At 43.6% G+C, this 25,021-nt stretch overlaps 1 protein-coding gene across 2 annotated transcripts in view; it reads left to right on the top strand.

Moving 5' to 3' along the window:
• The first annotated feature begins 5,276 nt into the window (after window positions 1-5,276).
• LOC110538991 (excitatory amino acid transporter 2) overlaps window positions 5,277-25,021 on the top strand; it is a 28,791-nt gene continuing 9,046 nt past the window's right edge. Inside the window, exons 1-6 of one of the 2 annotated variants that reach the window (XM_036938676.2) lie at window positions 5,277-5,846; window positions 15,772-15,945; window positions 18,006-18,158; window positions 18,703-18,959; window positions 22,905-23,010; window positions 23,230-23,356. In XM_036938676.2, the coding sequence (XP_036794571.2) occupies window positions 5,726-5,846; window positions 15,772-15,945; window positions 18,006-18,158; window positions 18,703-18,959; window positions 22,905-23,010; window positions 23,230-23,356 (938 nt within the window). In that variant the 5' untranslated portion in view covers window positions 5,277-5,725. Of the gene's footprint in view, window positions 5,847-14,244; window positions 14,453-15,771; window positions 15,946-18,005; window positions 18,159-18,702; window positions 18,960-22,904; window positions 23,011-23,229; window positions 23,357-25,021 lie in introns of those variants that run through there. The other variant, XM_036938677.2, reaches the window with a different exon arrangement.

Raw genomic sequence — 25,021 nt, 5'->3', positions numbered from 1 at the left:
AATAGCCAAGCTGTCAGGGTGGAGGTTATACAGTCTGATTGCCCTCACCAGAGACCAGGGGCATGAAGGCAGACGCGTCAGACTTAACTTCAATTATTGAACTCACCCTTTCCCCCAGGCTGTGTCAATCTTTCATTAACTCTCATTCCTTCTCCCCCTACTCTCTCTAACCCGCCCACTATATTTTCATGTCTCTCTGCCTCTCTCTTTCCATGTCTCTCTCCCTTCATATCATGTCTCTCTCCCCTCTCACTTTGTCCACTTTATCACCTCACATCTCACTATTCCCCCTTTCTCCATTCACATTCTCTCCTCAACTCTCACTCTCTTACTACATCTAAACTCTCTCTTCATGAACCTCACCATCCCCCGTTCCTCCTCTTTTTCAGACTTGGGTACGAAGAGCGGCCACATGTGTTTCCAATTTCAGGCGTAATGCTCCACTCACCGCAATCTGACCCAATTAGCCCGCGACTCCAGGAAACGCCCCAGTCACCCTCACCGGCCACGGTACTACCCTGCCTCTGTGGCACGGAGGTAAAGGTTCGGCTCACTGAGGGGATGGGGGGATACTATCTCATGATGAACGTGTGACTGGCTCTGTCTGGGTGGAGGTAGGGAGGAGAGAGGGGGGAGCATCTCACCTCGCCCCCCAGCAGTAAGTGAGCTCTGCTACACAGACGTCTGACCATAATGCAGACATATCTGAGGAATAATCACTCAAGCCTGAAATTGAATTTCACAGGAAAGGGAGGGTCAGAGAGGCTGTGTGATGGGGTTCCAAAGCAGACCAGACATAGCCTACACACTAAGACACTAGTGGTGGTCGGTGCCGTTTAACATTAGGGAGGACGATTTCTTCTTTTTAATGAGCATGGCCTTATTTCTATTACAGAATATTGAATGTCTGTCTGTCATTCCTATTCCATTCACCCAGTTCCGGGGTGGCAGGGTAGCCTGGTGGTTAGAGCGTTGGACTATTAACCGAGAAGGTTGCACGTTCAAATCCCTGAGATGACGAGGTACAAATCTGTCGTTCTGCCCCTGAACAGGCAGTTCCTAGGCCATCATTGAAAATAAGAATTTGTTCTTAACTGACTTGCTTAAAGGTTAAAAAAAGTTCAGTGTAACAGTGATAGGTTTAGGCTACTGCATGTTAATGAAACTTGCCCTATACCCATGAGGTTGCTACATCCTAGCCTACAAATGAATGTTTATAACATACAGATCATACAGGTCAAGAGACAAATTGGAGTAATCAAGGTGACAGACAGTGACACATTCAATACCCCCTTGCACACTTCAGCTGATCTAGGGTGTAGTCATTAGTCCAAACGGTTTTCAAAACATTACGTTTTGCAACTAAAACAAGAGTTTCTATTGGACAAATTCAGGTAGGTCCATCCCCGTTTTGTTGCGTTTGCTTCTGTTTAAGAAACATTTTGCAACAGAATTGGCGGAATTAATACACCCCTGATCATACAGTTCACTTTCATAGCAACCATATAAACAGCATCATCACATCTATGTGCTCTCCTCTTCTCACATTTTCCCTTCCCTTGTGGACAAAACCTCTCCAAGTCCATAATCACTGCACACTGCATACAAAGTTGTCACCATATTAGCTAATGTCATAGTCAACATAGCTACTATCAATCCAATCCATGTGTACAATCATGCAGTAGTGTACAGCAATCAGTTTAGCAATTACACCGGTGGCTTACCTTGAATTGAAAGTGTTGGATAGCCTTAGCCAGCTAGCTACATTAATATAGTTCCGCTATGTATACAACGAAATACAACAACATTTATCTCCCTCTCTTTCTCCCTGCTCTTTCTCCTTTATTTTTGAATAAATTCATTTGTTCAAAACTGTTCAACTATTGTCTTTCTCTCTCTTTGAGTCAACTACTCATCACATTTTATGCACTGCAGTGCTATAGCTAACTGTAGCTTATGCGATCTTTCTCTGATCCTCTGTTTCGATTGACAACATGTCAGTTCATGCTGCAAGAGCTCGTCCTCCGGAAGTTGTCATAAATACTTTGTAAGTCTATGGAAAAGGGTGAGAAGACTACCGCAGACCTTCAATGCAAAACAGTGTGTTTTAATCAGTTATTTGGTAACATGTGAATATATTTAGTATAGTTTTATCTAAAAATGATAACTTTCTTAATGTTTCACTATTTTCATTTTTATGAAATTCACAGAGTCCTCCCCTTTCTGCTCAGAGGAGCCGCCACTGAAACACACACACACACACACACACACACACACACACACACACACACACACACACACACACACACACACACACACACACACACACACACACACACACACAAACTCATAAAAACATTTATACACATACTCACTCATAAAAACATTTAACACAGCTACACGAACACACAGAAAGCCTCAAGTCTATATCCTGTATGTGATATTCACCTTTGGGAGAAAGTGTGGGAGAGCGAGAGAGCTAGGGGAATTTTAAAAAATCAGAGGAGTTGGATGTAAGGAATGTCTTAATTATGGGAACAGAGGACTAACTTCAGTTTAATCCTTAATGAGAAACAGGTTTGAATGGGAGAGAAACTAGAGCTGAGGGGAGAGGGGGCTCTGCATTACATTATCTGGCAACCCACGCTACAGATGTAGGACCTTAATTTGAGACAGTTTGCCACAGTAGAAAAATAATCCTGCAGCAACAGGAAATGGGAAATATTATATGGATTATTAATAATGTACATTTTGTAGGGGTTAATATATTTTTCGTAAGTCAAAATCAAGTATGATATTTCTAAGTGGAAATTACGAACTTCAGAAGCCTTTTTAAACCTTAAATACACTACAAGTTCTCCTGCAACAGGGGGATCAAATTAAGATCCTAGATCTGTATATACTGTTGATTCTCACTCATAACGGTATCAATGCAAAATATGATGTCTTTTCATGTTTGTACCTCGATTCTATCTCTCCCTTATGCATCTCCACTTCTCCGTTATGCGTACATATGCCTTTTCTCTCCATTCCCTTATCCATCTGTCTTTTCTCCCTCTCTCTTTCTGCCAGAGGAACATTGTTACACATTGTAAACTTTACTCACTGAACGACACCCGGCAGTATAGGGTTTCACAGGCAGACTTTGTATGTGAACCGCTCTGGAAATTAGTAGAGGATAGACTTACAGCGTACCCACTGCACAAAGGAAGGACAGGCCCAATTCCACAAGCCTCTGTCCCTGTTCTGTTCCTCTGCCCCTTTCCATCTGTCAGTCCCACAGGACAGGGTGTGTGTGTGTGTGTGTGTGTGTGTGTGTGTGTGTGTGTGTGTGTGTGTGTGTGTGTGTGTGTGTGTGTGTGTGTGTGTGTGTGTGTGTGTGTATGTGTGTGTGTGTGTGTGTGTGTGTGTGTGTGTGTATGAATGTGTGTGTGTGTGTGTGTAGACAGTTCATGTGTGTGTGTGTTTGTGTGTGTTGTAGGAGGTTTGTGTGTGTATCTTTGCATTTGGCAGAGGATTTGTGTGTCTCTGTGTCAGAAGGTGTCAGCCATGTGACATTGCATGTACGTGTGTATGTATACAGAGCAGAGGTCAGGGGTTTCTGTGATGCGCTTACTTACATCACCCTGTCATTATCCTTATCCCTTGTACCTTGTTACACTGTCATTGTCACGAACTTGTTAATACGTCACACAAGACAGAATGTAGCACACTGCTTTAATAACGCTGACATAGTGCTTGGTTGACATAGTGGTTGGATGACATAGTGCTTGGTTGACATAGTGCTTGGTTGACGTAGTGCTTGGTTGACATAGTGCTTGGTTGACATAGTGCTTGGTTGACGTAGTGCTTGGTTGACATAGTGCTTGGTTGACATAGTGCTTGGTTGACATAGTGCTTGGTTGACGTAGTGCTTGGTTGACATAGTGCTTGGTTGACATAGTGCTTGGTTGACATAGTGCTTGGTTGACGTAGTGCTTGGTTGACATAGTGCTTGGTTGACATAGTGCTTGGTTGACGTAGTGCTTGGTTGACATAGTGCTTGGTTGACGTAGTGCTTGGTTGACGTAGTGCTTGGTTGACGTAGTGCTTGGTTGACATAGTGCTTGGTTGACATAGTGCTTGGTTGACATAGTGCTTGGTTGACGTAGTGCTTGGTTGACATAGTGCTTGGTTGACATAGTGCTTGGTTGACATAGTGCTTGGTTGATGTAGTGCTTGGTTGACATAGTGCTTGGTTGACATAGTGCTTGGTTGACATAGTGCTTGGTTGACGTAGTGCTTGGTTGACATAGTGCTTGGTTGATGTAGTGCTTAGTTGACATAGTGCTTGGTTGAAATAGTACTTGGTTGACATAGTGCTTGGTTGACGTAGTGCTTGGTTGACATAGTGCTTAGTTGATGTAGTGCTTGGTTGACATAGTGCTTGGGTGACATAGTGCTTGGTTGACATAGTGCTTGGTTGACATAGTGCTTGGTTGACATAGTGCTTGGTTGACGTAGTGCTTGGTTGACATAGTGCTTGGTTGATGTAGTGCTTGGTTGACATAGTGCTTGGTTGACGTAGTGCTTGGTTGACATAGTGCTTGGTTGATGTAGTGCTTAGTTGACATAGTGCTTGGTTGACGTAGTGCTTGGTTGACATAGTGCTTGGTTGACATAGTGCTTGGTTGACATAGTGCTTGGATGACATAGTGATTGGTTGACATAGTGCTTGGTTGACATAGTGCTTGGTCTGTTCAGTAACACTACTGACATCATGGCTATTTCACTTTAATTGCATAGTAATGACTTTGAGTGTTTTTTTAAATAACACAATAGGAACTGTTCCTTATTCCATTTCTGTAATAAAATGCTAGTATGCAATTACATAACTGTTGCTGTATCATTAATTTCAGCGTTATTATAGATATTATTGTACATCTGATGCTCAAATGCAAACCTCACTTTTATTCATGATTGGAGTATGGGGTGACTGATCCTGATCTGTGGTTAAGGGACACTTCTATCTTCTACGTACCTACTAGCGAAGGTAGAATCAATGTTCCTCTGCCCTTTATCGCCCCCAAGTGGAAGGGTGGAGGTACACCTGGATGCATCAGAAGTCAAGCGTTAGCCATTGATTGACATGACTAATGAGTGAGGTAACTCTGCATCTTAATAATCTATCCTTCCTCCAAAAGTGTGCACTTGTTCACGTCCCTCCATGGATTTATAAGGACATGACTGGAATATGGAAACTCCCTCTAGCATGCCTACTCCAATACATTGCTTTTAAATTTGTCGAGAGTAGTGATCAAGTGCACATTTCAGGTGGAAGGAGAGAATATTGGGACGAAACCTCACTTCCACTCTCTTTCAACTGTCTCTTACTGCTAGCTCATTTCTCTCTCTAAATCTCTCTCTCACTTTGTCTCCCTCCCTCCACAGACTTTTCTCTCTCTCTATGGTAATGATTATAGTGACAATAAACATTTATTTGTGTATTATCAGCCCAAAGTTCTTTCCAGATGAGCACTTAAAAGAACCAAAACAAGGGAAAGCTAGTGGCTGTAATACAGCTGATCAGGAGCTAGTAGTCTATCACTAGACGCTGACCTTGAGGAACAACTCAATCATAAAGAGAAAGAGAACTAGAAATAGAGAGAGTGAGGGAGAGAGAGTAAGGAGCAAGCGAGGGGACTCAGAGATCCAAGCTGTTTTATTAATCTGCCAATTTTCTCAGATGACGCAAGGACTGGGATTTTGCCTATTCTTTCTCTCTCTCTACCGCTCCATCCTTTCCTCCCTTCATTGTGTCTCTCCCGGTGCCTTGCTCTGGTTGGATGGGAGACGACACACAGCAGGTAGGACTGACTTTACCTCCCTTCTCTTTGTTCCTTCTATCCCTTAACCTATCCTCCCTCTGATCTTTCTCCTCTTCTGAGTGATGTTCTGGACATGTCTTTCATGTTCGTCTCAAATCCTCCCCCACCCATGTGGGATTTACCAGAAATGTAGTTGTACTACCATTGTCAGTGCTATTTTTCATTCACTGAATTGCTATGAATTTGGAGTCCAGGTGCTCATGTCACTTTCCCTCTGTTTCCCTCAGTCAGAATGTGCTGCACATTGACTGTCTTTATATCCTGGTACTGCTACCAGTTTGTCTGTGGTGATGTGTGTATATAGGTGTAGGTGTGTGTGTACATTGTTCATCTTCATTCTATTTTATGGAATGTTCTGTACCATCATTTTTCTTTCACTGGAGTGTAGTCAGTGGTAGTGGTTTGATATTAACAGTGCTATGGAACCTCAGAATTAGCTGACTATGTGACTATCTACATTCCAATGAAGTGCTTTCCCAGCTGTTGCGTTTCAAACAGTTGTGTTTAGAGTCAGAGTGAGAACAAGAGAAAACCAAGACAGAGTTTGCGTTTGGAGAAAAAAAAATTGAGAATTTTCAAAGGATATTTTTGGCAGAAAGAGAGGATGGATAAACTGTTCTGGAGGATTGGGAAGAATACAACTAGGTTCTGCTGGAGGAATTGCATTCCAATGACAGATCGAAAGGAAAGAGGAAAGAGAGAGTATGAGGGAGGATTTATAAATAGCAGAGCTTTAGAAGGGTGAAGAGAGCAGATGTGATAGACAGTCTGTGCTTAAGGAGTTCAAACAACAGATTAATACACTCAGATTACAGTCCGAGAGAGAGGAATGGAGGGGCTGCCACACACACACACACACACACACACACACACACACACACACACACACACACACACACACAGTCAATGATAAATACACAAGCTCCCTATTGTTTATGGAAATCCACTACATCCATTTTCTCTATATGGTCTGACTATGCCCTTAGCACGTGTGTGTGGGCCTATGTGCATATGCTGTATGAGTAAACTCCTTGAACCTAGAATGAAAATTTATGAGGTGAGATTATGTGTGATGCCCGCCTGCATGCCTGTATGCGCATGTGTGTGTGCTGCACACAGTATTCATTGTATGTGTGTATTTGTAAAAATGTTATTGCTTGGTATTACTGCACTGTTGGAGCTAGAAACACAAGCAAACTTTATTTGTCATGTGCGCCGAATACAACAAGTGTAGACCTTACCAAGAAATGCTTACTTACAAGCCCTTAACCAACAGAGCAGTTCAAGAAGAGTTAAGAAAATATTTCCCAAATAAACTAAAGTAAAAAATAATAAAAAGTAACACAATAACAATAACGAGGCTATATACGGGGGTACCGGTACCGAGTCAGTCGGTGGCCATTTGATTAATTGTTCAGCAGTCTTATGGCTTGGGGGTAGAAGCTGTTAAGGAGCCTTTTGGTCCTAGACTTGGAGCTCCAGTATCGCTTGCCGTGCGTTAGCAGAGAAAACAGTCTATGACTTGGGTGACTGGAGTCTCTGACAATTTTATGGTCTTTCCTCTGACACCGCCAATTATGTAGGTCCTGGATTGTAGGAAGCTTGGTCCCAGTGATGTACTGGGCCGTACGCACTACCCTCTGTAGCGCTTTACAATCAGATGCCGAGCAGTTGCCATACCAGGCAGTGATGCAACCAGTCAGAATGCTCTCGATGGTGCAGCTGTAGAACTTTTTGAGGATCTGGGGACCCATGCTAAATCTTTTCATTCTCCTGAGGGGGTAAAGGTTTTGTTGTGCCCTTTTCACAACTGTCTTGGTGTGATTGGACCATGATAGATTGTTGGTGATGTGGACACTAAGGAACTTGAAACTCTCGACCTGCTCCACTACAGCCCCGTTGATGTTAATGGGGGCCTGTTCGGCCTACCTTTTCCTGTAGTCCACGATCAGCTCCTTTGTTTTGCTCACATTGATGGAGAGGTTGTTGTCCTGGCACCACGCTGCCAGTTCTCTGACCTCCTCCCTATAGACTGTCTCATCATTGTCGGTGATCAGGCCTAACACTGTTGTGTCGTCAGCAAACTTAATGATGGTGTTGGAGTCGTTTTTGGCCACGCAGTCATGGGTGAACAGGGAGTACAGGAGGGGACTAAGTACACACCCCTGAGGGGCCCCAGTTTTGAAGATGTGTTGTTGCCTATCTTTACCGCCTGGGAGCTGCCCGTCAAGAAGTCAAGGATCCAGTTGCAGAGGGAGGTGTTTAGTCTCAGGGTCCTTAGCTTGGTGATGAGCTTCATGGGCTCTATGGTGTTGAACTCTGAGCTGTAGTCAATGAGCAGCATTCTCACATAGGTGTTCCTTTTGTCCAGGTGGGAAAGGACAGTGTGGAGTGCGATTGAGATTGCGTCATCTTTGTATCTGTTGGGGCGGTATGCGAATTGGAGTGAGTCTCCGGTAGGATGCTGTTGATGTGAGCCATGACCAGCCTTTCAAAGCACTTCATGGCTACCGACGTGAGTGCTATGGGCGGTAATCATTTAGACAGGTTACCTTCACTTCCTTGGGCACAGGGACTATGGTGGTCTGCTTGAATATAGGTATTACAGACTCAGTCAGGGAGAGGTTGAAGATGTCAGTGAAGACACTTGCCACTTGCCAGTGAAGACACTTACACGTCCTGGTAATCAATCTGGCCCCGCGGCTTTGTGAATGTTGACCTGTTAAAGGTCTTGCTCACATCGGCTACCGAGAGCGTTATCACACAGTCGAGCATAAAAGGCATTTAGCTCGTCTGGTAGGCTCACGTCACTGGGCAGCTCACGTCTGGGTTTCCCTTTCTAGTTCGTAATAGTTTTCAAGCCCTGCCACATCCGACGAGTGTCAGAGCCAGTGTCGTAGGATTCAATCTTAATCCTGTATTGATCCTTGCGATAACATCTGCAAATCTGTGTATGTGACCAATAAACATTGATTTTATGTTTCTATATGGACTTGTTAACCTATACATATCAGTGCAGTGTTGTAGTAGTGTCCAGTTGAAAGTTTCATGACCCCCTCCCTTGTTCTCTCTGGAAGAAGGGATGGGGATATGGGATTATATCTCTTTCCCTGCAAAAATCACACCAAACAGTCAACAAATGGAAATAATCCCCTCCTCACACACACACACACACACACACACACACACACACACACACACACACACACACACACACACACACACAACATGCTCACGTGATAAAGACAAATGCATACACAATCTCATACACACATACACAGAGCTCAATGTAAATGCATATAAACTCCCGTGTCCTGTTAGTTAATAGGGCTGTAGACAAGGGGTGGGGGTTTAGCGGTGGGCTCGCCATCACACAGCTGTTCAGTCTCTTAAACCCACATCACTGATTGGTCAGGGGCAGGGAGGGTCACTGATTGGATGACAGCATGCGTGGGTCTCTGCATGGTGGAGTTCAATTAATACCCCAGTCATTGGTTAATACTTTTGAGGCGGCAGGTGGCCTAGTAGTTTGAGCGTTGGGCCAGTAACCGAAATGTTGCTGGATCGAATCCCTGAGCTAATAAGGTAAAAATGTGTCTTTCTGCACCTGAACAAGGCAGTTAACCCACTGTTCCCTGGTAGGCTGTCATTGTAAATAAGAATTTGTTCTTAACTGACTTGCCAAGTTAAATAAAGTTTATAATATATATATATATATATATATATATATATATACTGTCATTAAAGACCATCCTTCATTCACCACTGACACAGTGCCTTTGGAAAGTATTCACACCCCTTGACTTTGTCCACGTTTTGTTGTGTTACAGACTTAATTTAAACATGATTAAACTGAGATTTTGTGTCCCTGGCCTACACACAATGTCAAAGTAGAATTATGTTTTTATTATTATTATTTTAATTAAAAATTAAAAGCTGAAATGTCTTGAGTCAATAAGTATTCAACCCCTTTGTTATGGCAAGCCTAAATAAGTTCAGCAGTACAAACTAGCTTAACCAGTAACATAATAAGTTGCATGGATTCACTCTGTGTGCAATAATAGTGTTTAACATGATTTTGAATGACTACCTCATCTCTGTACCGCATATATACAATTATCTGTACAGTCCCTCAGTCAAGCAGTGAATTTCAAACTCAGATTCAACCACAAAGACCAGGGTTTTCCAATGCCTCACAAAGAAGGGCACCTATTGCTAGATGGGTAAAAAAAACAGACATTGAATAACCCTTTGAGCATGGTGAAGTCATTCCTTAGTATCAATACACCCAGTCACTACAAAGATACAGGTGTCCTTCCTAACTCAGCTGCCGGAGAAAAAGGAAACCGCTCAGGGATTTCACTTTGAGGCCAATGGTGACTTTAAAACAATTACAGAGTTTAATGGCTGTAATAGCAGAAAACTGAGGATGGATCAACAACATTGTAGTTACTCCACAATATTAACCTAACTGACAGAGTGAAAAGAAGGATGTCTTTAGAGAATAAAAATATTTAGAAACTGCGTCATGTTATGGGTATGCTTGTGATCGACAAGGACTAGGGAGTTTTTTATGATAAAAATAAATGGAATGGAGCTAAGCACAGGCAAAATCCTACAGGAAAACCTGGTTCAGTCTGCTTTCCACCAGACACTGGGAGATGAATTCACCTTTCAGCAGGACAAATCTACAATGGAGTTGCTTACCAAGAAGACAGTTAATGTTTCTGAGTGGCCCGAGTTACAGTTTTGACTTAAATCTACTTGAAAATCTATGGCAAGACCTAAAAATGGTTGCCTAGCAATGATCAACTACCAATTTGACAGAGCTTAAATAATTTTGAAATAACAATGGGCAAATGTGGCATAATCTAGAGACTTACCAAAAAAGACTCACAGCTTTAATCGCTGCCAAGGTTGCATCTAGAAATTACTGACCCAGGCGTGTGAATACTTATGTAAACTAGATATTTCTGTATTTAATTTTAAATATTTGTTTACAAATTTCAGAACATTCTTTTCACTTTGTCACTATGGGGTATTGTGTGTAGATTTCTGAAGACACTGTAGATACTGATCGTCATAGTCACAGTCACAGTGATAGATACTGATCATAATAGTGACAGTCACAGTGAAAGATACTGATCATCATAGTGACAGTCACAGTGATAGATACTGATCATCATAGTGACAGTGACAGTGATAGATGCTGATCATCATAGTGACAGTGACAGTGATAGATGCTGATCGTCATAGTGACAGTGACAGTGATGGATGCTGATCGTCATAGGGACAGTGATAGATGCTGATCGTCATAGTGACAGTGACAGTGATAGATGCTGATCGTCATAGTGACAGTGATAGATGCTGATCATCATAGTGACCGTGACAGTGATAGATGCTGATCATCATAGTGACAGTGACAGTGATAGATGCTGATCGTCATAGTGACAGTGATAGATACTGATCATCATAGTGACAGTGATAGATGCTGATCGTCATAGTGACAGTGATAGATACTGATCATCATAGTGACAGTGACAGTGATAGATGCTGATCATCATAGTGACAGTGACAGTGATAGATACTGCTCATCATAGTGACAGTGACAGTGATTGATGCTGATCATCATAGTCATAGTGACAGTGATAGATACTGATCATCATAGTGACAGTGACAGTGATAGATACTGGTCGTCATAGTGACAGTGATAGATACTGATCATCATAGTGACAGTGACAGTGATAGATTCTGATCATCATAGTGACAGTGATAGATACTGATCGTCATAGTGAAAGTGATAGTCATATTGATAGTGATCGTGATGCTGATAGTGATACTGATAGGGATTGTGAGAGAGATCATAACATAGCTAGTTTGTTTTCAGATCCAATGTTAATATGTGCATTGATAGCTCAGCGATATTGGATTACATACTATGGTGATGTAAGTCTCTCCTCCTAAGAGAGAGAGAAGAGAGAGAGATTAGCTGTCCTGACTTGACTGGCATGACCATTCAGGGGATGTGAGTATCTCTGGAATCTGGATGCATGGAACTAGTATCACTCTGGTCTTCTTGCTGATCCAGGAGAGCTCAACATGGCACGACACGTAAAGAAAATCACCACTGCCAGTAACACCCCTGCCAGTAAGGATTACAGCTTCCTCCTCCCGTTGAGACTTGCTGTCTTTGAAGTATCCTCCTTCATCCCTGGTGCTTTATGTTCATTTCTAACACATGTTTCTGTTCTGAGTGCTTCCCTAAAGCCTTTTCCTGAGGAATACTAGCTTTCCTCTCAGAGAGATCATGGCCTTTGAACCTACCTGCCAAGGTTGTAATATCTCTGTCATGTTTGACCAAATCCTGGATTTACCGTAAGGGCTCTGACTTAACAGTGTAATCCCATTGACTGTCTGCTTTTATGTATATAGTATCTTGTAAAAGACTGACAATCATATAGCTAGCAAGCCTGCATTCAAGATACTGTTCTGGGTGCTGAGATTATGATGAACATATAACTAAGCACATTACTCATCTGTGATATGATGTAACATAAACGAATATGACATGTCCCTATGGCTAGCTCTGGTCCAGGGCTACATGTGGTCTATCTTACCTTTCAGTCTGTTGGAGGCTAGCTCTGGTCCAGGGCTACATGTGGACTGCACAAGACAGTAGTTTTGGAATTGTTAGTTAGATTACTTGTTGGTTATTACTGCATTGTCGGAACTAGAAGCACAAGCATTTCGCTACACTCGCATTAACATCTGCTAACCATGTGTATGTGACAAATAAAATTTGATTTGATTTGATTTGATTTGTCTATCTTACCTTTCAGTCTGTTGGAGGCTAGCTTTGGTCCAGGGCTACATGTGGACTATCTTACCTTTCAGTCTGTTGGAGGCTAGCTCTGGTCCAGGGCTACATGTGGACTTTCTTCCCTGTTGGTCTATTGGAGGCTAGCTCTGGTCCAGGGTTACATGTGGACTTTCTTCACTGTTGGTCTATTGGAGGCTAGCTCTGGTCCAGGGCTACATGTGGACTTTCTTCACTGTTGGTCTATTGGAGGCTAGCTCTGGTCCAGGGTTAAATGTGGACTTTCTTCACTGTTGGTCTATTGGAGGCTAGCTCTGGTCCAGGGTTACATGTGGACTTTCTTCACTGTTGGTCTATTGGAGGCTAGCTCTGGTCCAGGGTTACATGTGGACTTTCTTCACTGTTGGTCTATTGGAGGCTAGCTCTGGTCCAGGGTTACATGTGGACTTTCTTCACTGTTGGTCTATTGGAGGCTAGCTCTGGTCCAGGGTTACATGTGGACTTTCTTCACTGTTGGTCTATTGGAGGCTAGCTCTGGTCCAGGGTTACATGTGGACTTTCTTCACTGTTGGTCTATTGGAGGCTAGCTCTGGTCCAGGGTTACATGTGGCATTTCTTCACTGTTGGTCTATTGGAGGCTAGCTCTGGTCCAGGGTTACATGTGGACTTTCTTCGCTGTTGGTCTATTGGAGGCTAGCTCTGGTCCAGGGTTACATGTGGACTATTTTCCGTGTCGGTCTGTTGGAGCCTTGGAGGCTAGCTCCCAATCCCACTGTTCAGGCCATTCCTACATTTCCTAGAGACGGAAAATTATCCCTTAGTCTAGGGAAGAAAATGGATTTGCAACACGGCTACAGCAGGCTACAGGTCATTGAGCATGTCACTGCAATTTATGCACTGTTCAATCTTCAGGATATATCCTCATTACATGATGCAGGATGCATCCTGACGTTTGGTAGGACAGTGGGTCAGGCATAGAGATCTTATTAAATTCCTACTGTATATGTCATTCTATGGGGTCGGGTCCTCTGTCTGACCTCCTCCAAGGTCTTAATACCCATCCTAAGAGCTGTAGACCTGGGCTGTAGACTTGGCACTGCCATCCTACTGAACAAAGTATTGGCACCCTTTCCCTTTATAGTGCACTACTTTTGGCCAGAGCCCTATGGGCCTGGGTCAATTGTACACTATATAGAGAAAAGATTGCTATTTGGGATGCACATAAACACTCTGTGTGTTCATTGGTCTACTCTGTGCATTTCTGATAGTACAGTGATTCTACAGTTCATCAGATCATGGTGGAGTTTCTGACTCACACTCCAACAGTAGGACTGCTGGGTAATTGGAGTACAGTACATGGTCTCCAGGATGTTTGTAAACATTGTTCTTAATGTTAAGAATGAAATGAATTTTGCAAAGAGGATTGGTACAGTAACAGAAACAGGGAGCCCCCTCCGCCCCTCCCCTTCCCCCCACCGCACAGTTCACAAGGGATTATATCGGTCTGCTATCGAAACTTGGCAAGAGATTCCCCTCCCCCCAATTTTTTTGGTTGCATTTGCTGGCAATCCCTCTTTATGCCCGGGCAGCAACTGTTGTTGGACTTTAAACGACAGATGAAGACAAGCTGATGAACAGAGCAGGGAAAGAGAGCATGATGGAGAGAAGTGAGGTCAAAGGGTGAGGTCCATAGAGAGTGGAGGAGGTAAAGAAGGAAGGAGAGAGGAAATAGAAGGAGGTTAGACTAGACTGGTCTACGTGCATTTTGGTGAGTGTTTTCTCTATTCTTCCTTATGCAGAAATGCCATCTGCATGGCTGATGAATTATAATCATGTGCGATTGTGCAGTGGAGGCTGTCTGTTTGTAAATGTGCCACTCAGGTTCCTGACGCTGACTTCACACACCGCCATGTTGCTCTCCAGATGTGTTTATCTCTGGTGGGAGTGGGATTCATCATCCCTCTCTACACTCTGTTGGAGCTGGTGCTGCTGGTCACTGCATTGGAACACTGGAACAGACAGACTAGGCAGACTGAGTAGTTATTAGTTGAATATTATTATAATGTATCAAACCTGATCAGATTTACATTGCTTACATAATATTGGTGCTTTTATGTAAAGGTCTTATTTGGATTGCATGTCCACCTATTGTTTTGACTATGTTTGAACCTGTCTAGTCTGATCTCTGATGTTAGGCTGGATGTTCCTTCTCTGGTAGAAGTGGGGGGGGGGTTGGTTTAGGTTGTGATGTGGGGGTTACTTCAGTGATTCTCTGGTTGACTTGAATATAATTGTGCACTATCACTCACATTGTCAGATTATCGTTGATCATTCCTATGACATGACTCTCAGATGATTGTCAGAGTGCTTTCTTACTCCGTCTCCCTCCGTCTCTCTCCGTCTCTCCCCGTTTCTCTCCGTCTCTCCCCGTCTCTCCACGTCTCTCTCCGTCTCTCTCCGTCTCTCTCCGTCTCTCTCCGTCTCTCCCCGTCTCCCTCCGTCTCTCTCCGTCTCTCTCCGTCTCTCTCCGTCTCTCCCCGTCTCCCTCCGTCTCTCTCCGTCTCTCTCCGTCTCTCTCCGTCTCTCCCCGTCTCTCTCCGTCTCTCCCCGTCTCTCTCCGTCTCTCTCCGTCTCTCCCCGTCTCTCTCCGTCTCTCTCCGTCTCTCTCCGTATCTCTCCCAACTGTTTTCCATCCATCTTTCTCCACCTCCATATCCTGTATTATTCAGGTTGTGGGTACATTCCTTCTCAATGTTATGACATTTATCAGACCTTAAACTGACTGATCTGTCAGATCTATGTTACTCATCTTAGTCAACAGCACCCAACGGTTTCGGTCTTTCCTTGGTATGGTGATGGTGTTAAACTGGTCTGAAAACAACTCCTCGCCTCTTCCCCCTCTGTCTTTTCAGATCTCAAGGAACCAGGTGTAAGACAACAATATGGTGTACGTTTCCCCAAGCCAATAGAAAGGCTAAGGGGAGCCAGTGTGATGCTTACACCAGATGAAGAGGCATGGGGCTGTTTTCTGACCAGGCAGATGTGTTGTCACACCTCCCTCTCTCACTGTCTCCCTCTCTACCACAGACAGGATGACGAATCAGCAGCCAGTCCACCAGTCTAACAAGGCCCATTATGATGAGGCACCCATTGTTGGAGCTGGAGTGTTGGATTTGTTGGAACCCAAACTTCCCAATAGTTTCTTGGGAACCTACTGTGGCTTCCTCATCCGAAACTCACTGCTCGTCCTCACTATACTGGGTAGGTGCCTACCTCGCTTCATGGTGGTCAACTGTCAGGAAATCAATTATTTCATCGCCTTCAGTGGTTATAAAGTGTTACGCTGCATTTGAGCTCTCTGTACTACCTGTGCTTGCTAACAATTTTTATATATAAACATTTTATTCAATGTTTTATTAGCCCATCCCCCTCTTCGCACGACAATAACAAACTTTCTCTTATTTTTTTACAGCTTTCTCACACACATTTTACACCCATGGCAATTCTCTCTTTGTTTTCTTCACCGTAGTTACATATCAAGAATATAGTTAGTACATACAGTGCATTCGGAAAGTATAAAGACCCCTTACATTTTTCCCACGTTTTGTTAAGTTACAGCCTCATCAATTCCCTCATCAATCTACACATAAAACGCCATAATGACAAAAGAAAAACACGTTTTTAGACATTTTTGCAAATGTATAAAAATAAAGAAATAGAAATATCACATTTACATAAGTATCAGATACTTTACTCAGTACTTTGTTGAGGCACCTTTGGCAGCGATTACAGCCTTGAGTCTTCTTGGGTATGACGCTTGGCACACCTGTATTTTGGAGGTTTCTTCCATTCTTCTCTGCAGATCCTCTCAACTTCTGTCAGGTTGGATGGGAAGCGTCGCTGCACAGCTATTTTTCAGGTCTCTACAGAGATGTTCGATCAGGTTCAAGTCCGGGCTCTTGCTGGGCCACTCAAGGACATTCAGAAACTTGTCCTAAAGCCACTAGTGCGTTGTCTTGGCTGTGTGCTTAGGGTTGTTGTCCTATTGGAAGGTGAACCTTCGCCCCAGTCTGAGGTCCTGAGCGCTCTGGAACAGGTTTTCATCAAGGATCTTTCTGTACTTTGCTCCGTTCATCTTTCCCTCGATCCTGACTAGTCTCCCAGTCCCTGACGCTGAAAAACATCCCCACAGCATTATGCTGCCACCACCATGCTTCACTGTAGGGATGGTGCCAGGTTTCCTCCAGACGTGACACTTGGCATTCAGGCCAAAGGGTTCAATCTTGGTTTAATCAGACCAGAGAATCTTTTTTCTTATGGTCTGAGAGTCCTTTAGGGGCCTTTTGGCAAACTCCAAGCAGTCTGTCATGTGCCTTTTACTGAGGAGTGGCTTCCGTCTGGCCAATCTACCATAAAGGCCTGATTGGTGGAGTGCTGCAGAGATGGTTGTCCTTCTGGAAGGTTCTCCCATCTCCACAGAGGAACTCTGGAGCTCTGTCAGAGTGACCATCGGGTTCTTGGTCACCTCCCTGATCAAGGCCCTTCTCCCCAGATTGCTCAGTTTGGCCGGGCGGCCAGCTCTAGGAAGAGCTTAGTGGTTCCAAACGTCTTCCATTTAAGAATGATGGAAGCCACTGTGGTCTTGGGGACCTTCAATGCTGCAAAAAAAAATTGGTACCCTTCCCCAGATCTGTGCCTCGACACAGTCCTGTCTCGGAGCTCTACGGACAATTCCTTCGACCTCATGGCTTGGTTTTTGCTCTGATATGCACTGTCAGCTGTGGGACCTTATATAGACAGATGTGTGCCTTTCCAAATCATGTCCAATCAATTGAATTTACCACAAGTGGACTCCAATCAAGTTGTAGAAACATCTCAAGGATGATCAATGGAAACAGGATGGACCTGAGCTCAATTTCGAGTTTCATAGCAAAGGGTCTGAATACTTGTAGTAACGTTTTCGCTTTATCATTATGGGGTTTTGTGTGTAGATTAATGAGGATTTAAATATTTTTTTAATCCATTTTAGAAAAAGGCTGTAACGCAACAAAGTGTGGAAAAGGTCCAGGGGTCTGAATACTCTCCTAATGCACTGTACACATCACTTATTTTTGGCACGAGTGTACTTACTGTAAATCCACCTGGAATGGAAATGAAATCCAATGAGTCAGGCGCTGTGATTATAAACCCTCTCGAAATGCTCTTCTGAAGCGTTTCACTGGAATCTCTTCTCTCTGCGCTCTCACGGAAGCTGTAAGGGTGACAGAGGAAACCATTGCGTGGCTGTTGTGCTTACTCCTCTCCTCTGTGAACTGTAACAGGTGTAATAGCGGGGTCGCTGTTTGGGATGCTGCTGCGGTATGTTTCTATTACAGACCCCAACACCCTGATGCTGGTGTCCTTTCCTGGAGACATCCTCATGAGGATGCTGAAGATGCTCATCTTGCCCCTCATCATCTCCAGCCTCATCACAGGTACACTGTTGTAATACACACACACACACACACACAAACAGTCTTATACAGCTAACCTTGTGGGGACACACAATTCCATCCCATTCAAAATCCTATTTTCCCTAACCCCTAACCCTAACCCTAAACCTAACCCTTACCCTAACCTGTACTCTTACCCTTACCCTAATCCTGACCCTAACCTTAACCATAACCCTAACCTTAACCTTAACCTTAACCCAAAAACCTTAACCTTAAACCTTACCCTAACTCCTAATTCTAACCCTAAACTAACCCTAGCCCCAAACCCTTAATGTAATTCTAACCGTAGCACTAATTCTAACCTTAACCCTAAACCCCCTAGAAACCCCCATCTAAACTTAACCCTAAACCCCCATTTGACCTCGTGCGGACTAACAGAATGTCCCCAGGTGGTCAAATTTGTGTTTGTTTACTATTCCTGTTGGAACTTCTGGTTCCCACAAGAATATAGTTAAACACATCCAGACACACACACACACACAGGTGGAAGGTGCCCTGCTCATCAGCCTGTCTCTCTCCCTCCCAGGTCTGGCTGGTCTGGATGCTCGTTCCAGTGGGAGGATGGGCTCCAGGGCCATGGTCTACTACATGTCCACTACGGTCATAGCTGCCATCCTGGGGGTCATCCTGGTCCTGGGGATCCACCCGGGAAACCCCAAACTCAGGAGCAGTCAGGAGCAGGACACGGCCCCCAAGAACCAGGAGGTCAGCAGTCTGGACGCCTTCCTGGACCTCATCAGGAACCTGTTCCCTGAAAACCTGGTGCAGGCCTGCTTCCAACAGGTAGGACCCAGACCCAGAACTAGAACTGGACCCAGACGCAGAACTAAACCCTGACCCCATCAAACAATGGATGTTCAGTTGTTATTGTGAGATTTTGACCCTATCAAAGCCTGACTTTAATGACCAGCATTGGGAATGTGTGGCTTATGGGGCAATTGTGTCCAATTCACAATTGATTGTTACAGAGAATTCAGAAAGTATTACTCCCCTTTACTTTCCCCACATTTTGTTGTGTTAAAAAGTGGGATTAAAATGGATTTCATTGTCTTTTTTGTCAACGATCTACACTAAATACTCTGTAATGTAAAACTGGAAGAACAATTCTAACATTTGTCAAATATTTGTGAAAAACAAAACAGTAATATATCTTGATTAGAAAAGTACTCAACCCCATTACATGTTAGAGTCACCTTTGGCAGCGATTACAGGTCTGAGTCTTTCTGGGTAAGTCTGTAAGAGCTTTGGATTGTACAATATTTGCACATTCTTTTCAAAATTCTTCAAGCTCTGTCAAAACTGTAACTAGGCCACTCAGGAACATTCAACGTCATCTTGGTAAGCAACTCCAGTGTTTATTTGGCCTTGTGTTTGAAGTTATTGCCCTGCTATCTGTTGGAAAGCAGACTGAACCAGGTTTTCCTCTAGGATTTTGACTGTGCTTAGCTCTATTCTGTTTCTTTTTATCCTAAAAAAATACTCCCTTAGTCATTGCCGATCTCAAACATACCCATAACATGATGCAGCCACCGCCATGCTTGAAAATATGAAGAGTGATACTCAGGGATGTGTTCTGTTGGATTTTCCCCAAACATAAAACTTTGTATCCAGGACATAAAGGTAATTTCATTGCCACATGTTTTTGTAGTTTTACTTTAGTGCCTTACTGCAAACAGATGCATATTTAGGAACATTTGTATTCTGTCAGGCATTCTTCTTTTCACTCTGTTGATTAGGTTAGTATTGTGGTGTAACTACAATGTCGTTGATCCATCCTCAGTGTTCTCCTATCACAGCTCATAAACTCTGTAACTGTTTTAAATAGGCGCCCCTCTTTGCGAGGCATTGGAAATGTTACGGTTTTCTTCCGTCAAAGGAGAGGAGGACCAAAATGCAGCGTGTTTATTTTGATTCATGTTTAATAAAAATAATAAACACGAACAATACAAACAATAAACATAACGTGAAAACCTAAACAGCCTTATCTGGTGCAAACAAACACTGAGACAGGAACAATCACCCACGTAACACTCAAAGAATATGGCTGCCTAAATATGGTTCCCAATCAGAGACAACGATAAACACCTGCCTCTGATTGAGAACCACTCCAGACAGCCATAGACTATTCTAGACAACCCCACTATACCACAATCCCAATACCTACAAAAACCCCAAGACAAAACACACCACATAATAAACCCATGTCACACCCTGGCCTAACCAAAATAATAAAGAAAACATAAAATACTAAGACCAGGGCGTGACAGGAAAACCTGATCTTTGTGGTTGAATCTGAGTCCATTGTGTGACTTATTAAGCAAATTTGTGCTTTTTAATTTATTTAGGCTTGCCATAACAAAGGTGTTGAATACTTATTGACTCAACACATTTCAGCTCTTCATTTGTAATTAATATGTAAAAATTCCTCAAATATAATTCCACTTTGACATTATGGGGCATTGTTTGTAGGCCAGTGACCAAACATCTCTATTTAATCCATTTTAAATTCAAGCTGTAATACAACAAAATGTGGAAGAAGTTAAGGGGAGCAAATACTTTCGAAGGGACTGTATATGCACAGACTAGTTCATAAAAAAGGAATGGCTTATGTCATCACGGAAGTAGAGTTTTGCTTTAGAGTAGAGAAGGGTATTTACAGTACTATATAGAGAACATTTTGACAGAAATGCAGCTAGAACCTTAAAGTCCCATATTATGATCCTTCCATTTCCCAGAAAATTACGACTTTGCAGAACCACACGTGAGTGGTGTTAGCTGTGCAGATCCTAATTCCCTCTCTTTATTCCAAGCTTTTGTTGTTACATTGGACATTTGATGTCTCCCTCTGAACATCTTTCCCCTTGTATTGACCATTAGCTGTTCTTGTGTTGACATTTTCATTTGACATTAAAGGAATTTATCAGAGGCCAGCGCGAATTTATCAGAGGCCAGCGCGACTTATAGTTAATGTATTTCTCTTAAGATAGCTAGGTGAGACAACCACACATCGTAGTCGTAGTGAGAATAGTTTTCCTCTGGAGAAGTTATCAGCAAAGTCAGTGCTAGTAGGAAAAGACAAGTGCAGGTTTTAATTTTTTATTTTTAGGGGCGAGGAGGGAGGGAATGAGACTGAGATGTCTTATTTAAGATACTCTTTGAAGAGGTAGGGTTTCAGACGTTTTTGGAAGATGAGCCGGGACTCTACTGTCCTAGCATCAAGGGGACATGATCCTGTACCTAGGTGGCTGATCATAGGACAGAACAGGAGAGGACAGGAGAGGACAGGAGACTACAGGGCAGGATAGGGCAGGACAAGACTGTGTGATTTACAAAGCAACGCTGCCTGGCAGATATGATTGCTGTTAATCCAAGCAGGCGGATCAGTTTTAAGCGATAATCCAGGCCTCAATCATGTCGCAGCAGTTCCCTTCTTTTGTCCAAATCCTGTGTTTTTTCTCTCTCTCTCCTTATCCCTCTCATTCTCTCTCTCTCTCCTTATCGCTCTCATTCTCTCTCTCTCTCCTTATCGCTCTCATTCTCTCTCTCTCCTTATCACTCTCATTCTCTCTCTCTCCTTATCGCTCTCATTCTCTCTCTCCTTATCACTCTCATTCTCTCTCTCTCCTTATCGCTCTCATTCTCTCTCTCTCCTTATCGCTCTCATTCTCTCTCTCTCTCCTTATCGCTCTCATTCTCTCTCTCTCCTTATCGCTCTCATTCTCTCTCTCTCCTTATCGCTCTCATTCTCTCTCTCTCCTTATCGCTCTCATTCTCTCTCTCTCCTTATCGCTCTCATTCACTCTCCTTATCACTCTCATTCTCTCTCTCTCTCTCTCCTTATCGCTCTCATTCTCTCTCTCTCTCTTTATCGCTCTCATTATCTCTCTCTCCTTATCGCTCTTATTCTCTCTCTCTCCTTATCGCTCTCATTCTCTCTTTCTCCTTATCTCTCTCATTCTCTCTCTCTCCTTATCTCTCTCACTCTCTCTCTCTCTTTCATGCGTGTGTGTCTGAATGATTAGAAATACTCTGTGTTAGACTGGGTGAGGGTCAGACCTTCTGTTGGTGCTAATCTCTTTACAGCGCCATTGGGTTGTCTTCATTTATTACAGTAAGGCATCTGCCTAGTGTGACTGTGTGTGTGTATGTGTGTGTGTGTGTGTGTGTGTATGTGTGTGTGCTTGTGTGCTTGTGAGTGTGTGTGCATGCGTGTGTGTGTGCTGTTCAGCCCTGGGCTTATAAGGATCCTTTGTCTCGTTATGTGCTGTCACTGTGTTTGTCTTCGTCAGAGATTAATTGATATTGTAATTGCTTTTGCAGATCAGCCAAGAAATTGCATGATGATCCCCAGCCCCCTTTTCCATATTTCCTCTTCTCTCTCCTTCTCCCTCTCTATCCCTCTCTCTCTCCCTCCCCCTCTCTTCTTCTCTGTCTGCATAAACATATCTCTCATCTTTCTGGTGGTTGCTCTCTCTCTCTATCTCTCTCGCTCTCTCTCTCTCTATATTCTCCACCCCCTCTCCACCCACCTCTCTCTCTTTCTCTCTATTCTCCACCCCCTCTCCACCACCTCTCTCTCTTTCTCTCTATTCTCCACCCCCTCTCCACCACCTCTCTCTCTTTCTCCCTATTCTCCACCCCCTCTCCACCCCACCTCTCTCTCTCTCTCTCTCTCTCTCAATTCTCCACCCCCCTCTTCACCCCACCTCTCACTCTCTCTCTCTTCAGGTTCAAACAGTGGCAAAGAAAGTGTCAGTGATGCCCCCGAACCAGACAGAACCTGTCATAGTCAGCAAGAAGAAACTGGAGTTCAAATGGGGCATGAATGTTCTGGGTGAGAGAATGCTATGGTTCTTTCCTCTCTATTCACTGAGGGGGCAACAATGTCCTGTTCGGTTCAACTCTCTTTCTGTTGATTGGACGGAATACTATTATGTCTATTTCCTTTTGTTTCATTGGTTTAGTTATATTCATCATGTATTCATTCATGTTGAGGGAGCACATTGGTTATTTATGAACAGATGATTTAATGTTGTAATGATGTTTTCTGAAGGTTTAATTGGGTTCTTCATCACATTTGGAATGTGCATGGGGAAGATGGGAGAGAAGGGGAAGCTCATGTCAGAGTTCTTCAACATCCTCAACGAGATCATCATGAAGATGGTGGGCATGATCATGTGGTACGTGTCTCTCTGTGTCATCCTGTCTGTGTCTTCCTGTCTGTGTCCCTGTCTGTGTCCTTGTCTGTGTCTCTCTCTGTGTCCATGTCTGTGTCCCTGTCTGTGTCTTCCTGTCTGTGTCACTGTATGTCTTCCTGTCTGTCCTCCTGTCTGTGTCCCTGTCTGTGTCCTCCTGTCTGTGTCCCTGTCTGTGTCCTCCTGTCTGTGTCCTCCTGTCTGTGTCTTCCTGTCTGTGTCACTGTCTGTGTCTTTCTGTCTGTGTCCCTGTCTGTGTCTTCCTGTCTGTTTCTTCCTGTCTGTGTCCCTGTCTGTTTCTTCCTGTCTGTGTCCCTGTCTGTGTCTACCTGTCTGTGTCCCTGTATGGGTCTGTTTTCCTTCAGTGGAATAATGGCTGCAGTGCTGAAAAACATTCTATAGACAGTGATGAATTCACTGACAGTGATGAATAAGTGGAGGACTGCATACGTGAGAAAAATGGTGGGAACTGGGACCAGGGGCAGAGAGAGGATTGGAAAGGGGAGAAATATAGGGAGAAGAATTCCCTAAGACATGACAGTGTGTGGAATGCTGAGGACTAGCAGGAGTGGGAGCCGAGCAGAAGCCTTTCTGGTTCCCAGGGGGGAGAGGGTGGAACAGGTCCAGAACCTAATGAATCCACAGACAGGAAAGGAGCCACTAGCTGCTCAACAGGCCAGCACAAATCAGAGTGCAGACAGACTGATGCAGGGCGGGACATGGTGAGATCCATGTCCTTGGAGAGTGATGAAAGCCTTGATGCTTTGCAGGACAGTAGCAGGCAGTCCAGTAGCACTGAAAGAGCGAGGGAAAAGAGAGAGAAAGGGGGAGAGACAGAGAGACTTCACACGACACTGGCCAATACCACTGAGAGAGAGAAAAACACACATTCTCTCTCTCTCTCTCTCTCTCTCTCTCTTTCTCCCTCTCTTTCTCTCTCTTTCTCCCTCTCTCTCCCTCTCCACCAAAAAGAAGCACATACTCAGGGGACATCTTGATGTGCAGCACATTTTCCAAGGGAACTGTGATCTCCATACCACAAACCCAAGATAAATCACCCATTTTACACACTAAACACATGACTCACTACTAGGCCTACAGAGCTGGCCAAACAAACCGGCATGTATATACAAATAACATGTCATACACAGTACACTAAACACACTGGTCACACATAGTACACTAAACACGCTGGTCACACATAGTACACTAAACACACTGGTCACAGATAGTACACTAAACACACTGGTCACACATAGTACACTAAACACACTGGTAATACATAGTACACTAAACACACTGGTCACACATAGTACACTAAACACACAGTACACTAAACACACAGTACACTAAACACACTGGTAATACACAGTACACTAAACACACTGGTAATACATAGTACACTAAACACACTGGTCACTCATAGTACACTAAACACACAGTACACTAAACACACAGTACACTAAATACACTGGTCACACACAGTACACTAAACACACTGGTCACACATAGTATACTACTTACTCTACCAAACAACTCTGGCTAAATGCCATCTTCCTCACAGATCAACACATAGTACACTAAACACACTGGTCACACATAGTATACTACTTACTCTACCAAACAACTCTGGCTAAATGCCATCTTCCT

This window comes from Oncorhynchus mykiss, chromosome 12 (assembly GCF_057628025.1).
Source record: "Oncorhynchus mykiss isolate SJ-2025 chromosome 12, ASM5762802v1, whole genome shotgun sequence".
NCBI classification, from domain to species: Eukaryota; Metazoa; Chordata; class Actinopteri; order Salmoniformes; family Salmonidae; genus Oncorhynchus; species Oncorhynchus mykiss.
This window is presented reverse-complemented; position numbering and strand designations above follow the sequence as displayed.